This window comes from Centroberyx affinis, unplaced genomic scaffold, assembly GCF_046629955.1.
Source record: "Centroberyx affinis isolate AG114_WGS23_722 - 3 ecotype Tasmania unplaced genomic scaffold, CSIRO-AGI_Caff_v1 ptg004576l_1, whole genome shotgun sequence".
Taxonomy (NCBI): domain Eukaryota; kingdom Metazoa; phylum Chordata; class Actinopteri; order Beryciformes; family Berycidae; genus Centroberyx; species Centroberyx affinis.
In genome coordinates this window covers 318729-337630 of record NW_027282199.1, presented here as the reverse complement: position 1 = coordinate 337630, position 18902 = coordinate 318729, and the positions used below count along the sequence as shown (strand labels likewise).

The following is an 18902-nucleotide window of genomic DNA, read 5'->3' as shown; positions in this document are numbered from 1 at the left end:
ATACGGTGTCGTCTTTACAATGTGTCCCGGGGGCCTCCACTCAAGGGCCCCTAACGGTGGGGGGCCCCATTTGAAGCATTCTCAGACGAGCGCTGGGACATTCGATAATTTCCTCCTCGGATTGGAATCACAGCCCTCCTGGTGGCCAGAGCAAACACGCTGCGCAGAGAGAAATAAACAGTGTCAGTTTTTAAGGCTTTCCAAGGTGTTAGCTATGTGAGCTCAGAGGGCTATCAGGGTTAGTAGTAAAACGTGATTGTTTCATGCGGTGTACCAATAGAAAAGACTGCTATTTGAAGTTCTTGGTAAATGATTTTCCTCAGAGTGTCCTTTAATGAATTGAGGTGTTCGTGCTAGTTTGGAATGCAATGAACCAACCAGGCAACTGAGAGATTTATTGGCTTGCAGCTAAAGGATAAGCCAATACTCCGGTCTTTACCAGAGCTCAGGATGTTGGTGACACAGGTGACATGGAGGGAGTGACAGCGGACTGTAAATGCCACCCCTGTGTTGACATCCGGTGGTCTTCACCCTCCTTGTCTTAGCCCAATCAGTAAAATAAACAAGACCACTGTTTGCCCAGCCATCCTGCGCTGCCTCCCCCCAGCTAACTGAGCTCAGCCTAACCTAGCTGCAGCCCAGCCCAGTGGGGCCACCTGGTTAGCACAGGACACTGTGAACGTGGGCCAACCGTCATGCTAACCTTGGCACCCGGGTCACAAGTGCAGCACTAATTACGTTGCATTATTTGTGCAGGAGGCTGCTGGCGAACTTCCCCCATCAGCACCCAAGTGCATAGTCTCTCTGTCATTTGTTTAGCAAATTTGCTTTGACCCTATCAACAAGACCTTTCCCCCACTTTCCTCCTGTTTTGCCTGGTTAAAGTTCAGATTCTGGAAGTAGTACATATGCATAATGAATATAATTGTGTTACAGCGGACATAATTGCTGCAGCAACGCTGTTTTTTGTAACTGTCAAGTCAATGAAGTGCATTTGAGTTGAGTATGGGTTGAATTTTAAGTTCATGACTTTGCGCTGAGAGTTCCCTCTCAGTGGACAGAGAACTGACAAAATACACAACACACCAATCTACAACTGTTAAATCCACCCGAAAACACATCAAGAAAAGCTCACAGATGATGACGATATGGGCAGCATATTTTTTAGCATCATTTTGACCGATGATCAATGTTTTGAGCAGTAAACGGAACCATGTAACCTAATAGATACAGTATGTGGCTGAAATGGACACAGTATATCACGATTTCTTTTCTCCACGCACATCTCCAGCAGGGTATAGAGCCCCGGTGAGCTGCACTTCAAAGCTTGGCTTATCCAGTGGACAGCTATAACTCTACAGGGCAGAGTCAGGTATGGAGCGTACAGGTTGGAGGGGTGAGCAGGGGGGGTGGGGAGGGGCGTGGGTGTGTGTGTGTGTGTGTGTGGGGGGGGTTATCTGCCCCATTTCCCCCTTCCACCTCCAGATATCAAAGTAAACTCTGACAGTGGTGGTCTCTGGTACCCCGGGCCCCTGTCCATACAGGAGACAAAGCGCGGAGCGGTGAGTCTGCATCGTATTAAACAAAACCTAAATGCTTCAAGCTGTTACACACTCCCCAATGAAACCTTTATGAAAGGGCCCCTAATGCGATTTCAGAAACACCTTGTCATCAGCCCCGGGGCAGCAGAATGGAGAAGTGTGGATATATGAATGAATGGGGTCCCGGAGTTACTGAGAGTTACTGAAGAATGACTCTTTGAGTGTAGGTGCCTATGGTTTTATTGCCCAGTATGTACACCTCACCGATATTGCCTATTGTTTCATTCACTACAGAGGCTTGTGGTAACTGCAGGCTCATTTTAGAAACGCTGCCTGTAAGTGATAATGTTACGTGCCAATCTTGTTATGTCATCATACACAGTAAATGAAAGACTTTAGGGATAGCGCTAGGGCCGAGGAAGAAAGTACACTTGTATTCCTGCCATTGGACAAAAGTTTTTCAAGGAAGAAGAAAAGTGCGTATGTTCTTATTGACGCCCATGCAGTTTTGAAATTATGCAATGGGTTCAACAGGTTGCAAGGCTCAGAGGTTTACAAAATTTACTCAACACATTTACGGGAATGTAAACCTGAAATTCAAAGAAAACAAAAGCATCGAAATTGCATGTTACGCGTTTTCTTGTATCACGGCCGTGATGCTTTTCATATCTTGTTTCGATTTAACAGTAACTTTGAATCCACGTCCAGTCATCGTACAATTTTTTATGAAGAACTGACTATTTTCTGAGTCACGGCTCCAACATGATCGCTTACTGGAAAAGAACTGTGCAATAAAACAGACATAGCTTATGTTTATCTCCTATTTTCGATTTCAAGAACCAACCCCATATTTCAGCCAAGACAAGGGTTTCAGTTATCAAAAGACCTCATCAGTTTTGTATGTTTAACTTTTATCCAGGCACCTGAAGGATAACAATGCAGAATAAAATAAGGACTAAGGAATTTGTTGGTTGTGTTTTTTTGTTAGTTCTATAATGTTTTTAACATTTTGACTTTTAATATTGGTTGTGTAGACAATTTGTTTCTTTGAGACGGTACTCATCAACATGTACTGTTCTTTCTCAATAGGTAACACAGCACATGTATGAAACTACCCTGTATCATACCACCACTATTTAACAATTATATTAGCTTATATTATCAATATCATAGTTAAGTATATCAAGTTAAAGAAAAAGCAAGTGGTAAATGTAGTCTGAACTTTGGTCAGATGTCCAGACCACTGAATGTTGATCAGAGTTGGGACGGTTACTTTTAAAATCTGTTACAGTTTATTGATTACGTTCTTCAAATTTTAATCAGTCATGCATTCCACTGGAACGCTCCAGCTCAGTAATGTAAACTGACTACTTTCAGGCAATTTTAGGAGACTTTGCCTCCAAAATAAACTATGCAGTGAAATGAACAATAAATTCCAATAAACATGTGATAATTTGAATAGTGCTATCATCTCCACCCAGTATCAACAACCAGTGCTTCAAAGTATGCAGAAGCAAACTAAATACACTTCTCCCTTAAAAAATTAAGTATTCCAACAAGCAGTTCCCCTTTTTGCTGCTGTGTTTTCACAGTACCCGTAACAGATTATAGTTACCTTTATTAAAATCCGATTACTGCAATGCTGTTACATATAATCCATTATTCCCCGGCCGTGTTTACATTGCGGAGCGGTACAGCGGTGCAGATATGTAAATGGTTGTTCTAATGGAAGCAGCGGGCCCAGTAGTAGCTTTAAAAGTGATTGCACTGTTGGTAATAGACACTGTAGTCTGAGCAATGAGAACCAGCTGGGCCTTTCCTCCGCTGAACATCTTTGGTCCATCTTGAAACACACTGTGCTGCTCACAGACACACACACACACACACACACGCACACGCACAAACACGCACATGAAACGGCAGATGCATATACACTGATGCACATAATAATCAGGCGAAAATGTACACATGAATGAGAAAGCGGTTACGCACACACACACACACACACACACACACACACACACATACACAGGCTATGGCTTTAGATCCACTCGCCAAGATCATTTGGGGTGAGCCTCACAAGTGTGTGGGGTGGGGGTGGGGGTGGGGGTGGGGGGGGGGTGGGGGGGGAGTTGAAGTCGAAGGTGACCAATCCTGGCAGGCACATGGACAGTAAAATTCCACTCATCACAGCCTCCAACAAATCATCTCTTCCATAACTTCTCCTCACACGTCCATAACCCTCTCTGTCAGATCAGAGGGCTTGGCAAATCAGCGAACCCACATCCATACATTTGGCTTCTGGGACGAGGCTATACACTGGAAAAAAAACCCTTGCAGATGCCATACAAGGTGGCCCATCCCTTTTCCTCTTTGCTCTTTTTCCCCCTCCTTTCTTCTTCTGCCTCAACCCGCTTTTTCTCGTTCAACACCTCTCTCTCTCTCTCTCTCTCACTCTCTCTCGCTGCCTGTCTCTCCGCTGATCGTTTCTATTTACGAGGCTGATGTGAAGGCGGCAGGCCCTGCGTGCGGCAAGGATGTGTTCCCATTGATGTGACAGCCCCTCAGCAGAAAGGATCTGGGCTTATTAAGGCCGAGCCCTCGGCCCATGTGGAGCTGGTTTAGAGGTGTCAGACAAGACAGAGGTACGTCATCCGAGCCTGGTGAATTATGGCCCGGGCTCATCTTTGATCTGACAGGCAGGCCATCCCTCTCTCTTTCTCTCTCTCTCTCTCCCTCTCTCTGTCTCTCTCTCTCTCTTCCTCTCTGTCAGTGGTGCTTGCCAGAGCCAGAGGGATCCAGAATGCCTCTTTCCTCCCATGGGCGGTGGATGAGATATGCAGGATTCACTTCCTGACATCCAGAGGGGTTGAGAGAGCAGGTGGGCCTACAACTGGCCCTTGTGGACATTACTGTCTAGATACTGCAAATTCCATATCAAAAGTGTTTCATTGACTTATACACCAAAATGGTCAATGCAACTTTCAAACAATATATGAGCTAAGGATCATGGTTTAATATCTAATCAGTGAAATTATACAAACTTCTGCAGATTTATGCCCCAAAGAGAATAACACACAAAAAAAAAATTATATGCACAGGTGGGTTCTGGGGTGTCCGACTCCTCACAAGTATTTTTATAGTGCCGATTTAGTGAAAGGGTGCGGTAAATTATCAAATTCAAGCGTTTTAAGGAAAATAATTACATTCACATTATTTTCACATTGTCTTGCGATGGAACACGATTAGCAAAGCATTTCCATCAGTTCGGGAATGGGGCAAGCTGTCATCCTCATCATTTGCTGCTTGCTTATTTGAATAAAAACCTGCTTATCGTTACCCAGAGCATATACAGTGGGTGGAAGAGACCTGACCAGGGGCCCCTCTCTCTCTTTTTCTTCTTCTGGTGTGTGTGTGTGTGTGTGTGTGTGGAGCCTACCTCACTGTGCAGGCACTGTGCAGGATCAGACTCTCACTCTGCAAGTCAGAAGCCTTCTCCCCTGGGCATGAAGGCCTCCTGCAACTGAGACAGAGAGCAGAAGGTCAGGGGGCATAATCAGGGAAAGTGTGTGTGTGTGGGTGTGTGTGTGTGTGTGTGTATGTGTGTATGTCTGCATGCCGGTGTGCTCTGTGTGTGTTCCCCCTTTCATGCACTGTATGTGTGCACACGTGTCCATATGAACACATATTTGAACATTATACTTTCATAGGTTTGCATGTGTAAAACATTACCTTCTCTTTAAACAAGGTATATGAATTAGACTAGAAAAATTTAACCACAGTTCGACCTGTGCTGAGGCATGCCAGGGTCTGAATTAAGAGCTCTGGCATTGAGTAAAAGTAGTGTGACAGTCACCATTACCACTGGAACCCAAAACACAGAGCAGACCAGGTTTCCTATGGGCCAACAGGCAGAGGGAGCTTTTAAGGAAAAGCCAGAATATGTCCCAATACCAAGTGAGCACTGACGGGTTCAAACAATATTGTGCAACTTTGAAAATTTCAGGAGGTACTTGGTTCCACCCCATTTGCAGCAGCCAGGCTTCCCGGACGTGCGCAACACACATATAACCTGGGCATAAGCATTCAAGTCGCTATAGTTTGATTGTTTTCAGATACTCATGATGATGATGTGTTAGGCTGCAGTGTAAACGCACAGAATCGCCTCATAATACAATGCAACTGTTCAGCACAAGTTGATTTATGATTGACTTAGACTAAGAGTTGCAGCCTTGTCTCCTTTTTTGCAGCCAAATAACTTCAGGAATATCAACACCATCGAATACTATATTTTTAGGAGGGTATGTACACTGCAAAAATATCTTTAAAAGTGATTTAGTCTAATTCTGAGTCTTAAAAATCTTGTCTTCTTATAACAAGTGAAGGAATCTGCACATCCGCTTGCTAAAGGTTTCACCTGTTTCAAGAATTTGCTTGGAACAAGTGACACTATCTTATAATAAAGCAGAACACTCTACCTAGTGTCAAGAAAAATAGACTTAATTCAAGAAAAAAAGTGGAATTATATCTCCTCACTGGCAGATGTTTGCACTTGCTTTAAGAAAGATTTTAAGGCTCGATGCTAAACTAAAAATGACTTGTTAGGTGGATATTTTTTGCAGTGTAGGCCTATCACACAGCATGAAAATGAAAATCATGGGAGCTACAGCATATTGGCGAGGCTACAAACCACAACAATATAGACCAAGGGAAAATCTCCAGAGGTCAGTCAGCTGATTCGGACAAACTCGGCATTTTGGCAGCGGATAAATTCAGCCCTATAATACGAGCCACCTGTGCAGCACTATGTGTAGGGAAAACATGACATGACGGATGAAGAGGTGGACCGCTGACAAAACGCATGGAGACCGTCCACTGGAGGTATCCGCAGAAACCGGAGAGCTCCTCGGTTAGTTTAAGCCTCCTTCCTGTTTGACTTCCACATTATAGGAACTGTGAGAGCGTACAGACTTTTGATTCGATTAAGGATCAAGCGGATAGATTTCCCTCTGCCTTCCCAGCTTTTTACAACCAGAACTTGTGCGCAAATCTCCCTCCATAAGCGCACATGGTGCTGTGGTTGGACACATGGTACTGTACAGAGATGCTTAGCCTATATGTAAAAAAAAAAAAAAACAAAACCTACAAAGTGGATGTGAGTGTAATGTGTCTGTGGACTGGACTGTAGCATATTGCTGTAACACTTAAAGAATAAACTGATTCATTTTATACAGCAGTTAGTTTTGCACGTTGATTGACCGTGAGGCTCTCCGCACTTATATCACAATTTAAATACGAAATTCCTCAAACTTTTAAACCGTTTTAGAAACATTTTAGACTTTTCCCATTAGGAAATAATGTTACTGAAACTTGTGTTACTCATTTAGCCACATATTGCAACAATATGGCCGTGTAAACAAGGATTATGTACGAATTCAAGAAAACAAGAAGCACTCTGCCTATAGGCTAAATTACGAAAATATGTAATTAAACATAATTCATTCAATAATATTTCAATGCGTTGTTCATTATTTGATTAATTGTGAATCCACCTATCATTTCAGTAAAAAAATGACTAATAGCCTATACAATTCCAAAGAAGCATGCCTAACGCTTGACGGTGCAGCTTAACCTTGCGCAAATAGGAAAACAAAACAGTGGAACAATTGCCATTGCATTTGATTGCAAAAAAATACCTTGTTTCAGTCATATCCCGTTAGACTGATGAAGTGTAACCCAAGACTGGTCCCTCCTGTTTATTAGTGGACCAATCAGAGGCCGGTACTAGCTCCCCCTCCACTCACACAACTATTTAGCATCTGAGACTGGGATAAAGTTTCCAAAAAAATTGAGGGGAAAAAACTTCCTGCGAGAGGAGAAGCGTGCCAACGCTCAGTTTGAAAAGTTGCCTCGTCCTTAACCGAAGGCACAGATAGAAGCGTAGAGAGTGAGACATCTTGACATATTCTCCCATCTTTACGGATATTTATACATTTTTGTAACCACGGCTTCAAAGGTGGACAGCGTTTTTTCCTCTCTATCCCTGCATTTCTTCAAGAAAGAAATGGAAGAGGGCTCCAGTTCTCCGGTCTCCCCTGTGGATAGTCTGGTGACCAGCGAGGAGGAGCTGGACAGACAGCAGAAACGCTTCGGGAGGAAGAGGAGACACAGTAAAAAGTCCAGCGAGGACAGCAGCAGCAGCAGTCCCGGTGGTCCGGTGAAACGGGGCAAAAAACCGAGTCCGAGCAGCACTCAGTCGTACGAGGAGCTGCAGAACCAGCGGGTCCTGGCCAACGTCCGGGAGAGGCAAAGGACTCAGTCTCTCAACGAGGCCTTCGCGTCTTTGCGCAAAATCATCCCCACGCTGCCGTCGGATAAACTCAGCAAGATCCAGACGCTGAAGCTGGCCTCCAGATACATTGACTTTCTCTATCAGGTGCTGCAGAGCGACGAGATGGACAACAAGATGTCCAGCTGCAGCTACGTTGCGCACGAAAGACTCAGTTACGCGTTCTCCGTGTGGAGGATGGAGGGCGCTTGGTCTATGTCAGCATCCCACTAGCACCCAGAGACCTACACTTACAATGCCAAAGCGGTGGGTGTCACATACAGCTTCTATGCCAAAGAAAATCCTCTATTATTAGTATTAGTAGTTGTAGAAGTAGTAGTAGTGATGGGTTAGTGAAAAAAGTGGGTAAACTACAACCTCTAGTCAGTGATCATCATAAGGCAAAGAAAACACTAATATACAACCAGTTATATATATATTTTTAAAAAGCATTACTTTGTGCTTCCCCCCTTAAAAGACCTCATTCTCATATAACACGAGTTTGAAGCCGCTTACTATGATTTATACTGTGAATTTTCGTCTTATAGATTTATGTCAGTCTAAAAAAAGGGAATAAACTCTATTCCACACAAAATGTGAGTAGGAATAGTAGTAGGAGTAGCAATGTGGTGTTTGTGTGGTGATTAGGCCTAGTCTTGGAATTTGAGGGCATTTTATAAGGATAACCTAATGCCATATAAAGCAACCACCTCTTTTTTGATTCAGACAATGTATATTTTGAATAGTCAGACTTAATAATTTTGCACAAATGACACAACAAAACGTATGTTTATAAAAAACAATCTGATCAAATGTAAGCATTGAAAAACATTAATTTTGTCCAAGTTGTACCAGATTGTTATGAGTGTGACAGATTTCACACCAAGGCCTCAACATCTTGCAAACATCCCGCTGTGTGTCCGCACCTGGGACCTCCTGTGTGAGGAGCCTGGGTTAACCTGGGTTAATATCACAGTTACACAGCTGCTCCATCAGTTTACCTGATAATTTTGTTTTTCCACCGTCCCACAAGGAATCAGATCAGAGCAGGAAGTGGAAAATGGAACACTTAATTTATTATGAGAATACGATTAAGCGGGGGAAGTAGACGGATTAATATAAATAATGGTTTTGGAACATTTTCACATGCCAGGCCAAAGACGTCTGTAACGTGGGCTATGCTTCACTGACTGAAAGGGCAACAACTCGGGCCATTTCCAAGCTGTAGCCGAAGTTTCATGACAAGGCGAAAACACATTAAACCCGTCAGTTGTGACTTTTGCAGTTAATCCTCATCCACTCGCTCTTAACAACATTTTAAAATAGGGGTGGGGGGGGAGTAGTAGGCCACACCAAAACGCAGCAGCCGTGCCATCACGGGTAATTTATATTCACAATGGAGTGCTTTCCTGTGTGGAGACCGCAGGAATGGGCAGCTCGGCTGGACCTGAAAGTTCAAGCCAGTGCGAGAAAATAAAAAATAGGACTCGCATTAGCAGCCAGTCGGGGTTTGGTCACGGCGTTTTGCAGATGTGTAGCCTATACTCCGCTGATGTCTGGAGACCTGCGTGAACCATTTCTGCGCAATTGACCCAAACAGCTGAGACCCGTTCAGGCATCACTATCACACATAACTCAGCATCTGATAGTGAAGTTGTTTAGAGTTGTGCTTTCCTTTTCTTTTCCACTGGGATGGTTTCTAGGGAAAGCCTTCTGTTATGGACAGTCTGGAGCTACTAAGTCTGTGCGTAATACTTAGTTGTGCATGGGCGTCAGTTAGATATGGCGAGGTAAAGGCACTTTACTTTAGTCTAAGTGAGGATAAACTTGATCTTACAGTTTTTACCACTGTGATGGAAATCAAAGATCAAGCAAAATTGCCAGAAATGTATTTGGAAACCATACAAATAATGACATCACAGAAGCATTCAGGATAAATGTTCCCTCTAAGCTGTGTGCGTCTGTGCCAGATAGTTTGGTTACCTGCGTCTAATAATTTATCACATTGACCAGATGATAACATCCTGCCAGTCATCAGTAATTACTCTACTTGTCCTCTTTTAGTCAACATGGACGGGGTTTGAAGTTTTGGTAGCAAATGACATTAGATACAGCTATGGGGTTTAGTTTTAACAAGCTAAAGGTTAGAGAGTGTAATGTGAGTTATTTATTTAGGGCTAGTTCTTATTAGATGGCCTGGTCGACTCAGAATAAAGCTTCCCGGTGAAAGATTTAGAAAGTAGGCGACACTAAATAGCACTTCTCTCTCAAAATAATTGGAATCCGGGTTTGTTTAGTTCTCGTGGGCCTAACATCCAGTTTACAGACCGCCCAGTCGTAATTGCTCATCAGCGAGGCTTTGTTGTCTTATAAACCATCCTTTGTGCCGAGAGGGAAGAAATAAACTTCATTATAGTGATTTGTGTAAGCACAGTAAATTTGAAGGTGGCTCTTTTTTCTAAAGCCAAACTGGCATTCATTTAAGCTGCCACTGTAATTCTCTGTTTCATTGACCCCCGCGGAATGTAAAAGAAAATAACAAGCAAAACTTTGAATCGTGTTAACAGGCTGAGAAACTCGGACATATCAAGTTTAATGACATTCATGTCTTCAATCTTACTTCTCCTGTTTTTTACCCCCCATAATAATATGAGGTGAGGTCCGCAGAAAATTGTGTGATTAAAAATCAAGAATAGGTAAGCGAACAGTTTGAATTGTTGTTAGGCTGCATGGATTGAAATTGACAAAAATGAAAATATATGAGAATTATCATGGGGATGTCATCAACAGAATCCATGAAATATGTAAAAACATTTCAAATTCGCCTTCCAAAATCATGGCATTAGTGAACTTAGTGATATATCGAATTAATAACTTTAGGCTTAACATTATTGCTCTGGTGAATGACATTTTATTATCTTTATGGCTTTGTCTACTTCTCCATAGAAATGAAAACGCTCGAATTTACGCAGGTGCTTTAAACTAACGGCCAATGAAACTGTGCCATGCTGTATTTCATTGGAGCAGTATAGGCCTACATACAAAATGAATTCCCTTTCCTGCTATTGCCATATGGCTTTACTTAGTGGCTAATAATTGATTCATTAATGACTTCCCATATGCTAGGGGAGCCAGGGTTTCACAAAAAAAAAAAAAAAAAAGAGATCATTTGTGCCAACCCAAAGGAAATAGCCAAATAAAGATAAGACAGGCGTAATTCCAATTAATTAATTTGCATTTACATCCACAAGCCTAAATTAATGTTTTCTGTTTGCATCTCTTTCCTCCTCCCACAGACTGTTTACTTCTACAAAGTATGAAGACCAAAGGGATTATTGAAGAACCCATCAACCTCAAAGGCATGGCGGAGAGACGTAATGTGACACACAAATACAAACTCTTGGGGATGTTTTGGATGCAGTTTCATCACACTGCTTTTGGCTTTTGGGAGCTGTTTGTGGCAGAGAGGGAAAGCAGAGACCCTGAAATGTGTATAGGCCGAAGAAGTTGTAGCGAATAGCTCGGATTTATGGCCTGTATTACAGCAAAGCCATCCTTTACCCGCCTTAGAAGGAGATATATTTTGTTTGTTTTCCAAAGACTTTAAACCAAAGTATATATATATATAAATATATATAAATATAAAAAATGAATGCATATTGTACATACCTGTGTAAGTACGCCTATTAGCCTGTAAAGGGACCAATGCAATTTAGAGTCATTCTTGAAATACGCTGCATGGATTTATTTCACCGACTTTCTTTAGCAAGTCTCCAAACTCCGTCCAATGTACATTTTTTGCTTATTTATTAAAACACATATTTTTTGAACGAGTTGTAGTTGAATTCTTTGATTTATGTGTCAATAGCAGCTGTAGGGTCTTCATTGTCAGACTAGCCAACTTCACATTTGATGTAAATAATTACAAAAAAGCAAAAAAATATATATAGCCTATATAGTTCAGGTCTAATAAAATCTAATAAGAATAACCCATGCATTTTCTGATGAACTTCCCTCTGACCAGATCAGAAGTACTGAAAGTGAAAAGTTCATTGTTCTTTTTAAAGAGACATTTAAACAAATCTAGCCTAGCCTACTAAAGTAATCGGGCTTGCTTGTTGAGTTTCCCCCCTGATGGCTGCTAGATTAGGAAAAAACAAACACCATATTTTCACTGCTGGGTGTGAGATCTTTTTTTTCTTCCCCTGCTCTTGTTGTGGAAAGAAAATGCCAACGACCATAAAAAATACAGCTTCATTAACAGTGGAGGAAATTCGAGCCAGTTTCAAACTCAGGCATATAAAATGCTTGTCCGCTTAAATAACGAGTAATCATTTAAAATGGCAATGCCTCAAGCGGGGACCGGGCTGTTTAACGAGCGGGGGAGCCCCAACAAGCGCAGATAAGGACAAGAAGCTTTTAAAAACCGGACCCCAACTAGACGGCTTTAGAAATTCCTTTGAATCTTTACCCCACACTCTCAAAACATTAAATTGTTTACATCTCATTTTCCCAGACGCGGTTAGATGCAATCTAAACAGTGAAAGGGGCTCATTGTTAACTTGGTGCTACTAGTGCAAGTGGTTAACTCTCTATGGCTGTTTTAGGAAATTGTGCACTGGGACTATAGGCTTCTGTTGATGTGAACATCTAATCTTTAAACCAGCATTACATCCACTCCCATTACGAAAAAGAACTAATGATCCTATAATATATTTTTAGAAGGATGTAGGCCTGCAAATATTACATCAGGCAGCTACAATAGGTAGAAAAAATGCACCAAAGAAAACCCTAATACCACAGGACATAACAAATACCATAAAGCATGATAATGTCACTATAAACCCACTATTAAATACCACAGGCACACTATAAGTCTCCATAGGAATATAATAGGAATGACCTATTACAGTGAGTTTTTTTGAGGGGCTCGCACCACCAAAAATCAGTCTGATTTTCTGAAGATGAGAGTTTCTATCTGGTTTGAAGGAGAAACACCTGTGACCAGTGGCAGTATCCTCCTGCTGGTTGGTGAGGATGCTCACGTACCAGCTGGCCGGAGGTAAAGCCACCTAAACTCTCTTTGCCCACCGCTTTATTTGGATAGAATAGAGTTTATCCACATTTTTAGACTGGCATAAATCTATAGCCAGTATAAAACTGATGTCAGGTATGAGGAGATGGGGTCTTTTACTCTGCTTTTCTGAAAATAGAATCGATGTATATTTATGTTGGTGAGTGTTTGCAAGGTTCATCTTTTGGTTTACCATTCCTCACCTTGGCTGCACTTGCGCAACCTCGTTGAAATAAGAGGAAAACCGCGTCTATACGGATTCATTGTAGGCCTGCGATTTTTAAATTGAGTGATTTATCTTATGGAGAGGAAGGCGTGACATCGCGATCTCTGTGACTAATTTCAATCTTGCTGGTTCAAGAATGACACTGCCCTCCCTGCATGGAGACTGTATGGGTCCAGACCTGCAGTTTAAGTCATATAGGAGCAGGCCAGTGTATTTAGTTACTGAGTTAATATTGTATTGGATTTACGCATGACAGACAGACACATGTCTGATCTGCAGGTGGAAACAGGGGAAGGTGAGTTTGTGATAATGGCAACATCAGACAGGCATATATCACAAGGGGTTAGAAATCACATTTTCAGTCTTTAGTAATCAAAATGTAATATTTCCACCTTATAACCTCTTCCAAAATATCAAGGTCTAATTTAGGTGCCTTCTAAAATTATCCCTTACAATGACAAGCAAAATCTTTTCTTAAAACTATAAAAACCTTTCACAAGAACCAATCAGGGGAAATTAATAAACACGGGCTGCTTTGCATATACAGAAAATATAAGGGAATCCGTAGTCTTGACTTTTGGCATGGTGGTCTTGGAGGGTGTTGGACATCCCTTCCTACCTAGGCCGGCTTATCCATAGGAGCCCGTTTGATACCTGCTCATTATCCCGGGCCCTCACAGCCAAGCAGCAGAGAATCACCCGGGGCCACACTGCTCCAGCGGGGCGAGAGACCCAGATGTTTCCCGTAAAATCAGACGGAAAAAGCTACAAAATTTTAATTTGCAGTAAAAGGGGGATAAAGCGAAGGTTTACGCTCTCGTGCGCCTCAAACAGAATTCCGTGTTCGTCTGGTTCACTAAAAAAATCCTAAGGTTAGCCTATACCGCTTTGGAGGTTGATGTCGGTTTGACTGAACTTTTTTTTTTCTTTTCCTTTTTTTTTTTTGGTTGCTGGCAAGGCTGAAAGTCAGCTGTGCCGACTGCCACCGCGACGACGCACAAAGCATTGGGTGCCAAACATGAGTCAGACTTCAAATAGGCCTCAAGTATTGATCTCTCTCTCTCTCTCTCTCTCTCTCTCTCTCTCTCTCTCTCTCTCTCTCTCACCATTTCATATTGTTGTGTCTGACAAATGGTTTCGGTTAGATGTAAACAACTCAGGCTCTCCTATGAGTTGGGGCTTTTCACATATTGCTGAAATGGATAAACAGAGGCAATAATAATCATTATTATTCAGTCACAGTAAAGACTCTCAAAGCGGTTTTGGCTGTTAATCCTTTAGAAGAGAGAACCAGCTATGTGCCAATAGCTGAACAATTCATTTCCAAAAAGCCACACATTTATTTTTAGAAAAAAGTACCTGTAGTTCATTGTTCAATATCTCTAAAATATAGAGGATCCAGTCAGCAAACATACAAACCAAGGACTTAGCTTATATGTTATCCTCTAACAATGTCATAATTTATTTAAATTTTTGTGCTATAAATCATTTTTAAATGGTGGGTGCAATTTTTTTTTTCCAAATTGCTGGAATGTTTTTTTTTTTTCAGTTGCACCTGCTCAATACAGTGACTTAGCCTTGCCAGATACTATATTCCACTGCAGCCACAGTCACAGTATTTCCTCCAGTGATTATTATTTCTATTTAAGTAGTAGACCCTGATTAGTAGGAGTAATATAAGCACCACTTGAAATCACAACATCTTTGACATTATACGCAATGCTGAAACAGGTGCTGAATATATTCCTGGGCCACAAAGTTTATTGAAGCTTCCAGAAATCTTTGCAAGTAGAGACACAGAAGTGCTGCATGAAATTCCCCCAGAGAATCGGCATCACTTTATTTGCCACAAACAATAACCATACATTAATTTGTCTTTGGCATTGGTGCACAGACATGTGGACAACTAAATTAACAATACAGTGCATCCCGACACACATGGTACACGGACAATAAGACCTCACGTATAGTGCAGAGAGAGAGACGAGATACACAAAGCCGCTCAGAGCACAGAGGAATCTGGCAGAGCCTCAGCTGTCAAGGCTCCCTGGATGAAAAGGAATCAGCAGAGGTTCTGGCCTTTTTCTTGCGCTTTTCCCTTCCTTTCCGTCATTCCATCATTTAATCAGGGTCCCTAAGACTTTGATCCTGCACAGAAGGGCCTCTCCACATTATCATCGGGCCTCAGGGCTGGTGCTTTTCTTTTTAACCTTTATTTATCCAGGGAGGGTTTGCATGCTCTGTTTTTAGCAAACACCCTCGCAGTTGTACACATTCACACCCGAGTGCTGCCCAATGCAACCGCAGTCTTTTAGTCTTGCTGAGGGAGGGGAAAGCATTACTCATTCACCCCCCCCCCCCACACACACACACACACACACCCATCCAAATTTCCCCAGCTGATCTGAGGATTTAAACTGACGACCTTCCAGTCACAAACCTATTTCTCTCACTCTCCTGACTCCCATCACCTCCACATAGACCCCACCTCAGGATTTTGTGTGAAAACCTCTGGAGGGATCCACAACCTTGGAGAGACTTGGCGGTGTTTTGCGAAAAACTGCACGACTTTGGCCTGGTCGGGGTACCGCAAAGCCTCTCAGATACTGTGTGACTCACAAACCTAGTCGCTTCTGAACTCGTCCCCAAACCGAAGGACCCAGGTTCAGTTCCTTATGTGCAGCCTGCACCTGTTTAAGTATCTTGGAGCAAGAAGCTTAATCCCTTCCTGCTCCTGTCGTTGCACTAGCTGTCTGACCCCATGTCCCAACCAGAAGACGAAAAGAGAATTTCCCCCTGTGTCTGGATATGCACTAGCAGAGGATGTGAAGACATGATTTGCGCCCACACACACCTGTATCCATACTTTTTAGATCATCCAGGGAAGGGCCTGATCTTTCCTCTACTTTCCTCTCCTTTCTGGCTCAGTAGGTACTAACTCTTCTACTAGGGCCACCCATGCTAAAACGGTACTTTGAGGTGCTGTGGATGAAAATGTCCATCACATGGCATTATGTCCTGTCGTCTCCTCTCCATTGGTCTCTCTTTCCTCACCATAGCGCTCACAGGGTTTTCTGGGGGGGAGTGTAACTGGACAGGAGAATGGGTAAAGAACATGAAAAGAGGCTGTAAAGATGACTGTAAGAGCAGTGGAGGAATGCCAGGATGGACCGACCGGGGGAGGAATTTACCCATCAGAGAGGCTCACCCCAGCTAGGGCCGACAGAGTCTGGGAGTGTGTGTGAGAGAGAGAGAGAGAGAGAGAGAGATGGGGTTAGGAAAAGATGTGTGTATAAGGCTACATTCACACTGCAGCTAAAAGTGTCCCATCTCTTATTTTTTTCCCTCCTCTGTGACACAGATCTGATGTTTTTAGTGCAGTGTGAACAGAAAGAAACCCACATCTGATCTTTTCATTTCTGATTTGGAAAACATTCGTATGTGGTCCAAAATCTGATACATTTCTGATCTGTAGCCATGCGGCCGCAGTCTGGACTGTCAGATTGGAATTCATGTGGTTTTTACGTCACTCTGAATGGGACAGATCACTGTCATCATAACTCTGCGTCCATTTGACCAGAAGAACATGGAAGACAATGGCCAAAACAGCCAGTGGAAAGACAGCGAGGCTGTAAATTTAATTAGTATTTGGGGAGATGCCTTGATTCTTCAGCTGATGAAGTGTCATCCATCCTCCATAGCAAATCTTCCTTAGGATGGGCTGTAATTTCGGTGGCTTCCATGACAGACTGTCCAGACGTGACGTTTTGTTGTGGTTCATTTCGGGATGGAGGTCTGTTCAAACTGATATTGGATATGGGAGACTTTCAAAACTGAATGCGAACAGTCAGACAAAAAAAATGGATCTGAGGGCAAAAAATCTGAACTGACCACTAAGACATGCAGTGTGAATGAAGCCTAGTTTGAGCAAGTTGTGACAATATGTCTCGGAATGTGTGCTTGTACTGTATTACTTTGTGTGTGTGTGTGTGTGTGTGTGTGTGTGCATGCATGCATGCGTGCGTCTGTGTGTTGAATTTGGCTTGTTGAGAAGGTTTATAGCACATCTTTTCCTTGGGCATTTTTTTTGGTTCTTCTGGTCTCATCTCTCTCTCTCTCACACACACACACAAAAATACACTAATATAATCTAAACTGCTTCATTCTCTTTTTCCTTCATTTGTTCCTTCCCGACCTAAATCACTCTTCCCCAGCGTCTCCTCCCTCTCTCTTTTCTCTCTTCCTCCATCTTTCCATCCTGGGATTTGGTAACAGTTCCAGCAGCCGGGCTGTCCATCCTCCTCACCTTAGGCTGTGAAACTTGATTCGTCTCCAGGCTGGGGAGGGGGGTTCTCTGTGTGTGTGTGTGTGTGTGTGTGTGTGTGTGTGGGGTGACATACCAGGACTCCCCTTCCTCTACCCTCTTCATTAGCACCAGTGACGACCGCGGGGGTCAGCAGAGGTCAGCGGGTCACGTCAGTACAGCAGCTCACGCTCTCACTCATTCACCTTTGCTTGTTCTCTCTCAAACTCTCCACCAGTTTCTGTTCTCTGGCTTTCTCTGCCTCACCCAGGATCAGTCCTGTGTGAAACACGTCCAGAGGTGGAAAGAGAACTGATAACACATTTGCTGAAGAAATAATGTTAACTCATTTACGAGTTACGAGTACTTATCTGTAAATGATTTAAATAAAACAGCCCTAAAGTTGAACAGTGGGACAGGAGAGCTACTGTGACTTCATTTAAATTTTACTCAAGTATGAGAGTGTACTTTTCCAAAAAAAAAAAAAACTCAAGTAAAGGGGTTGCTTAGTACTCACATACTACTCGAATACTCAGCTATTTTGAAACAAAAATTAAGATTTTGTGCACATTATTAAATTATAAAAATCCCCTTAAGTGTAAAGTATCATGCCAGAGAACAGTTAATATGATAATGAGCGACACAAGGTGCAACGGTGGCCAGTTTGAGGTTTACAGTCTGGTCATGCATTGTATAGATATCATCTACAGTCTGTGGTTTAGACTCTGTTTATGAAAGGCCCCCTAGTGGCAGCCCATGGAAACAAGTCATTTATTATACTGCAAACACCTACAGTGGGGCTTTTATGTCAAATCTCAGCCATATAGGCAACACAATCAGATGCATCATGTACAGTCTGTAAACGATAAGTTGCAAATAAAGAGTTATGCGTTTGAAAACAGCAAAGAAAAAGCACTTACCCAGACATCAAGCTTTGATCCCTTACACAATTACCACAAAACTGTGTCTTTGCTTTCATAAACTTATACATTCAAGTTATACCTCATACCAGCACTATAATGAGTCACTCGCCATGCAACTTTGAAATGCGTATAGACTCAAATATCAATAAGTACCCTTAAGTGCGTGAGTACATTTCTTTAGAAGATTCCTCAAATGAAAGATACTTAAACCATGACTTTGTTCACTGTGGAGCATGTTGGTTTTGAAGGGGATACCGTTCACCGTCTAATGTGGTAATGCGTTCCTTATGTTTTACCCTACAGGACAAAACATACAGCCTCTTTACTAGCCTAGCTTAGCCTGGGGGGAATTGCGGTGCCAATGATGTGAGTGGAGCTAAAATTAAAACTGCACTGAGGGGGTAAATCATTTCCTCTCCTCCCTTCCCTCGCTCCCTCCATTTTTGATCTGGTCTTTTAGAGAGGTGATAGGTCACCTGTATAATTCAGGCTAACACAACAGGCATA

At 42.5% G+C, this 18902-nt stretch overlaps 1 protein-coding gene across 1 annotated transcript; it reads left to right on the top strand.

The window, feature by feature from the left end:
* Positions 1-7400: 7400 nt before the first annotated feature.
* On the top strand, positions 7401-11684 carry twist2. Its single transcript, XM_071544439.1, has 2 exons — positions 7401-8136; positions 11166-11684. Exon 1 carries the CDS (start codon positions 7606-7608, stop codon positions 8101-8103), a length of 498 nt encoding a protein of 165 aa, XP_071400540.1. The 5' UTR covers positions 7401-7605; the 3' UTR covers positions 8104-8136; positions 11166-11684.
* Positions 11685-18902: the final 7218 nt, after the last annotated feature.

Coding starts and splice junctions, on each gene's coding strand:
- twist2 (XM_071544439.1), top strand. CDS start 7,606: ATGGAAGAGGGCTCCAGTTCTCCGGTCTCCCCTGTGGATAGTCTGGTG.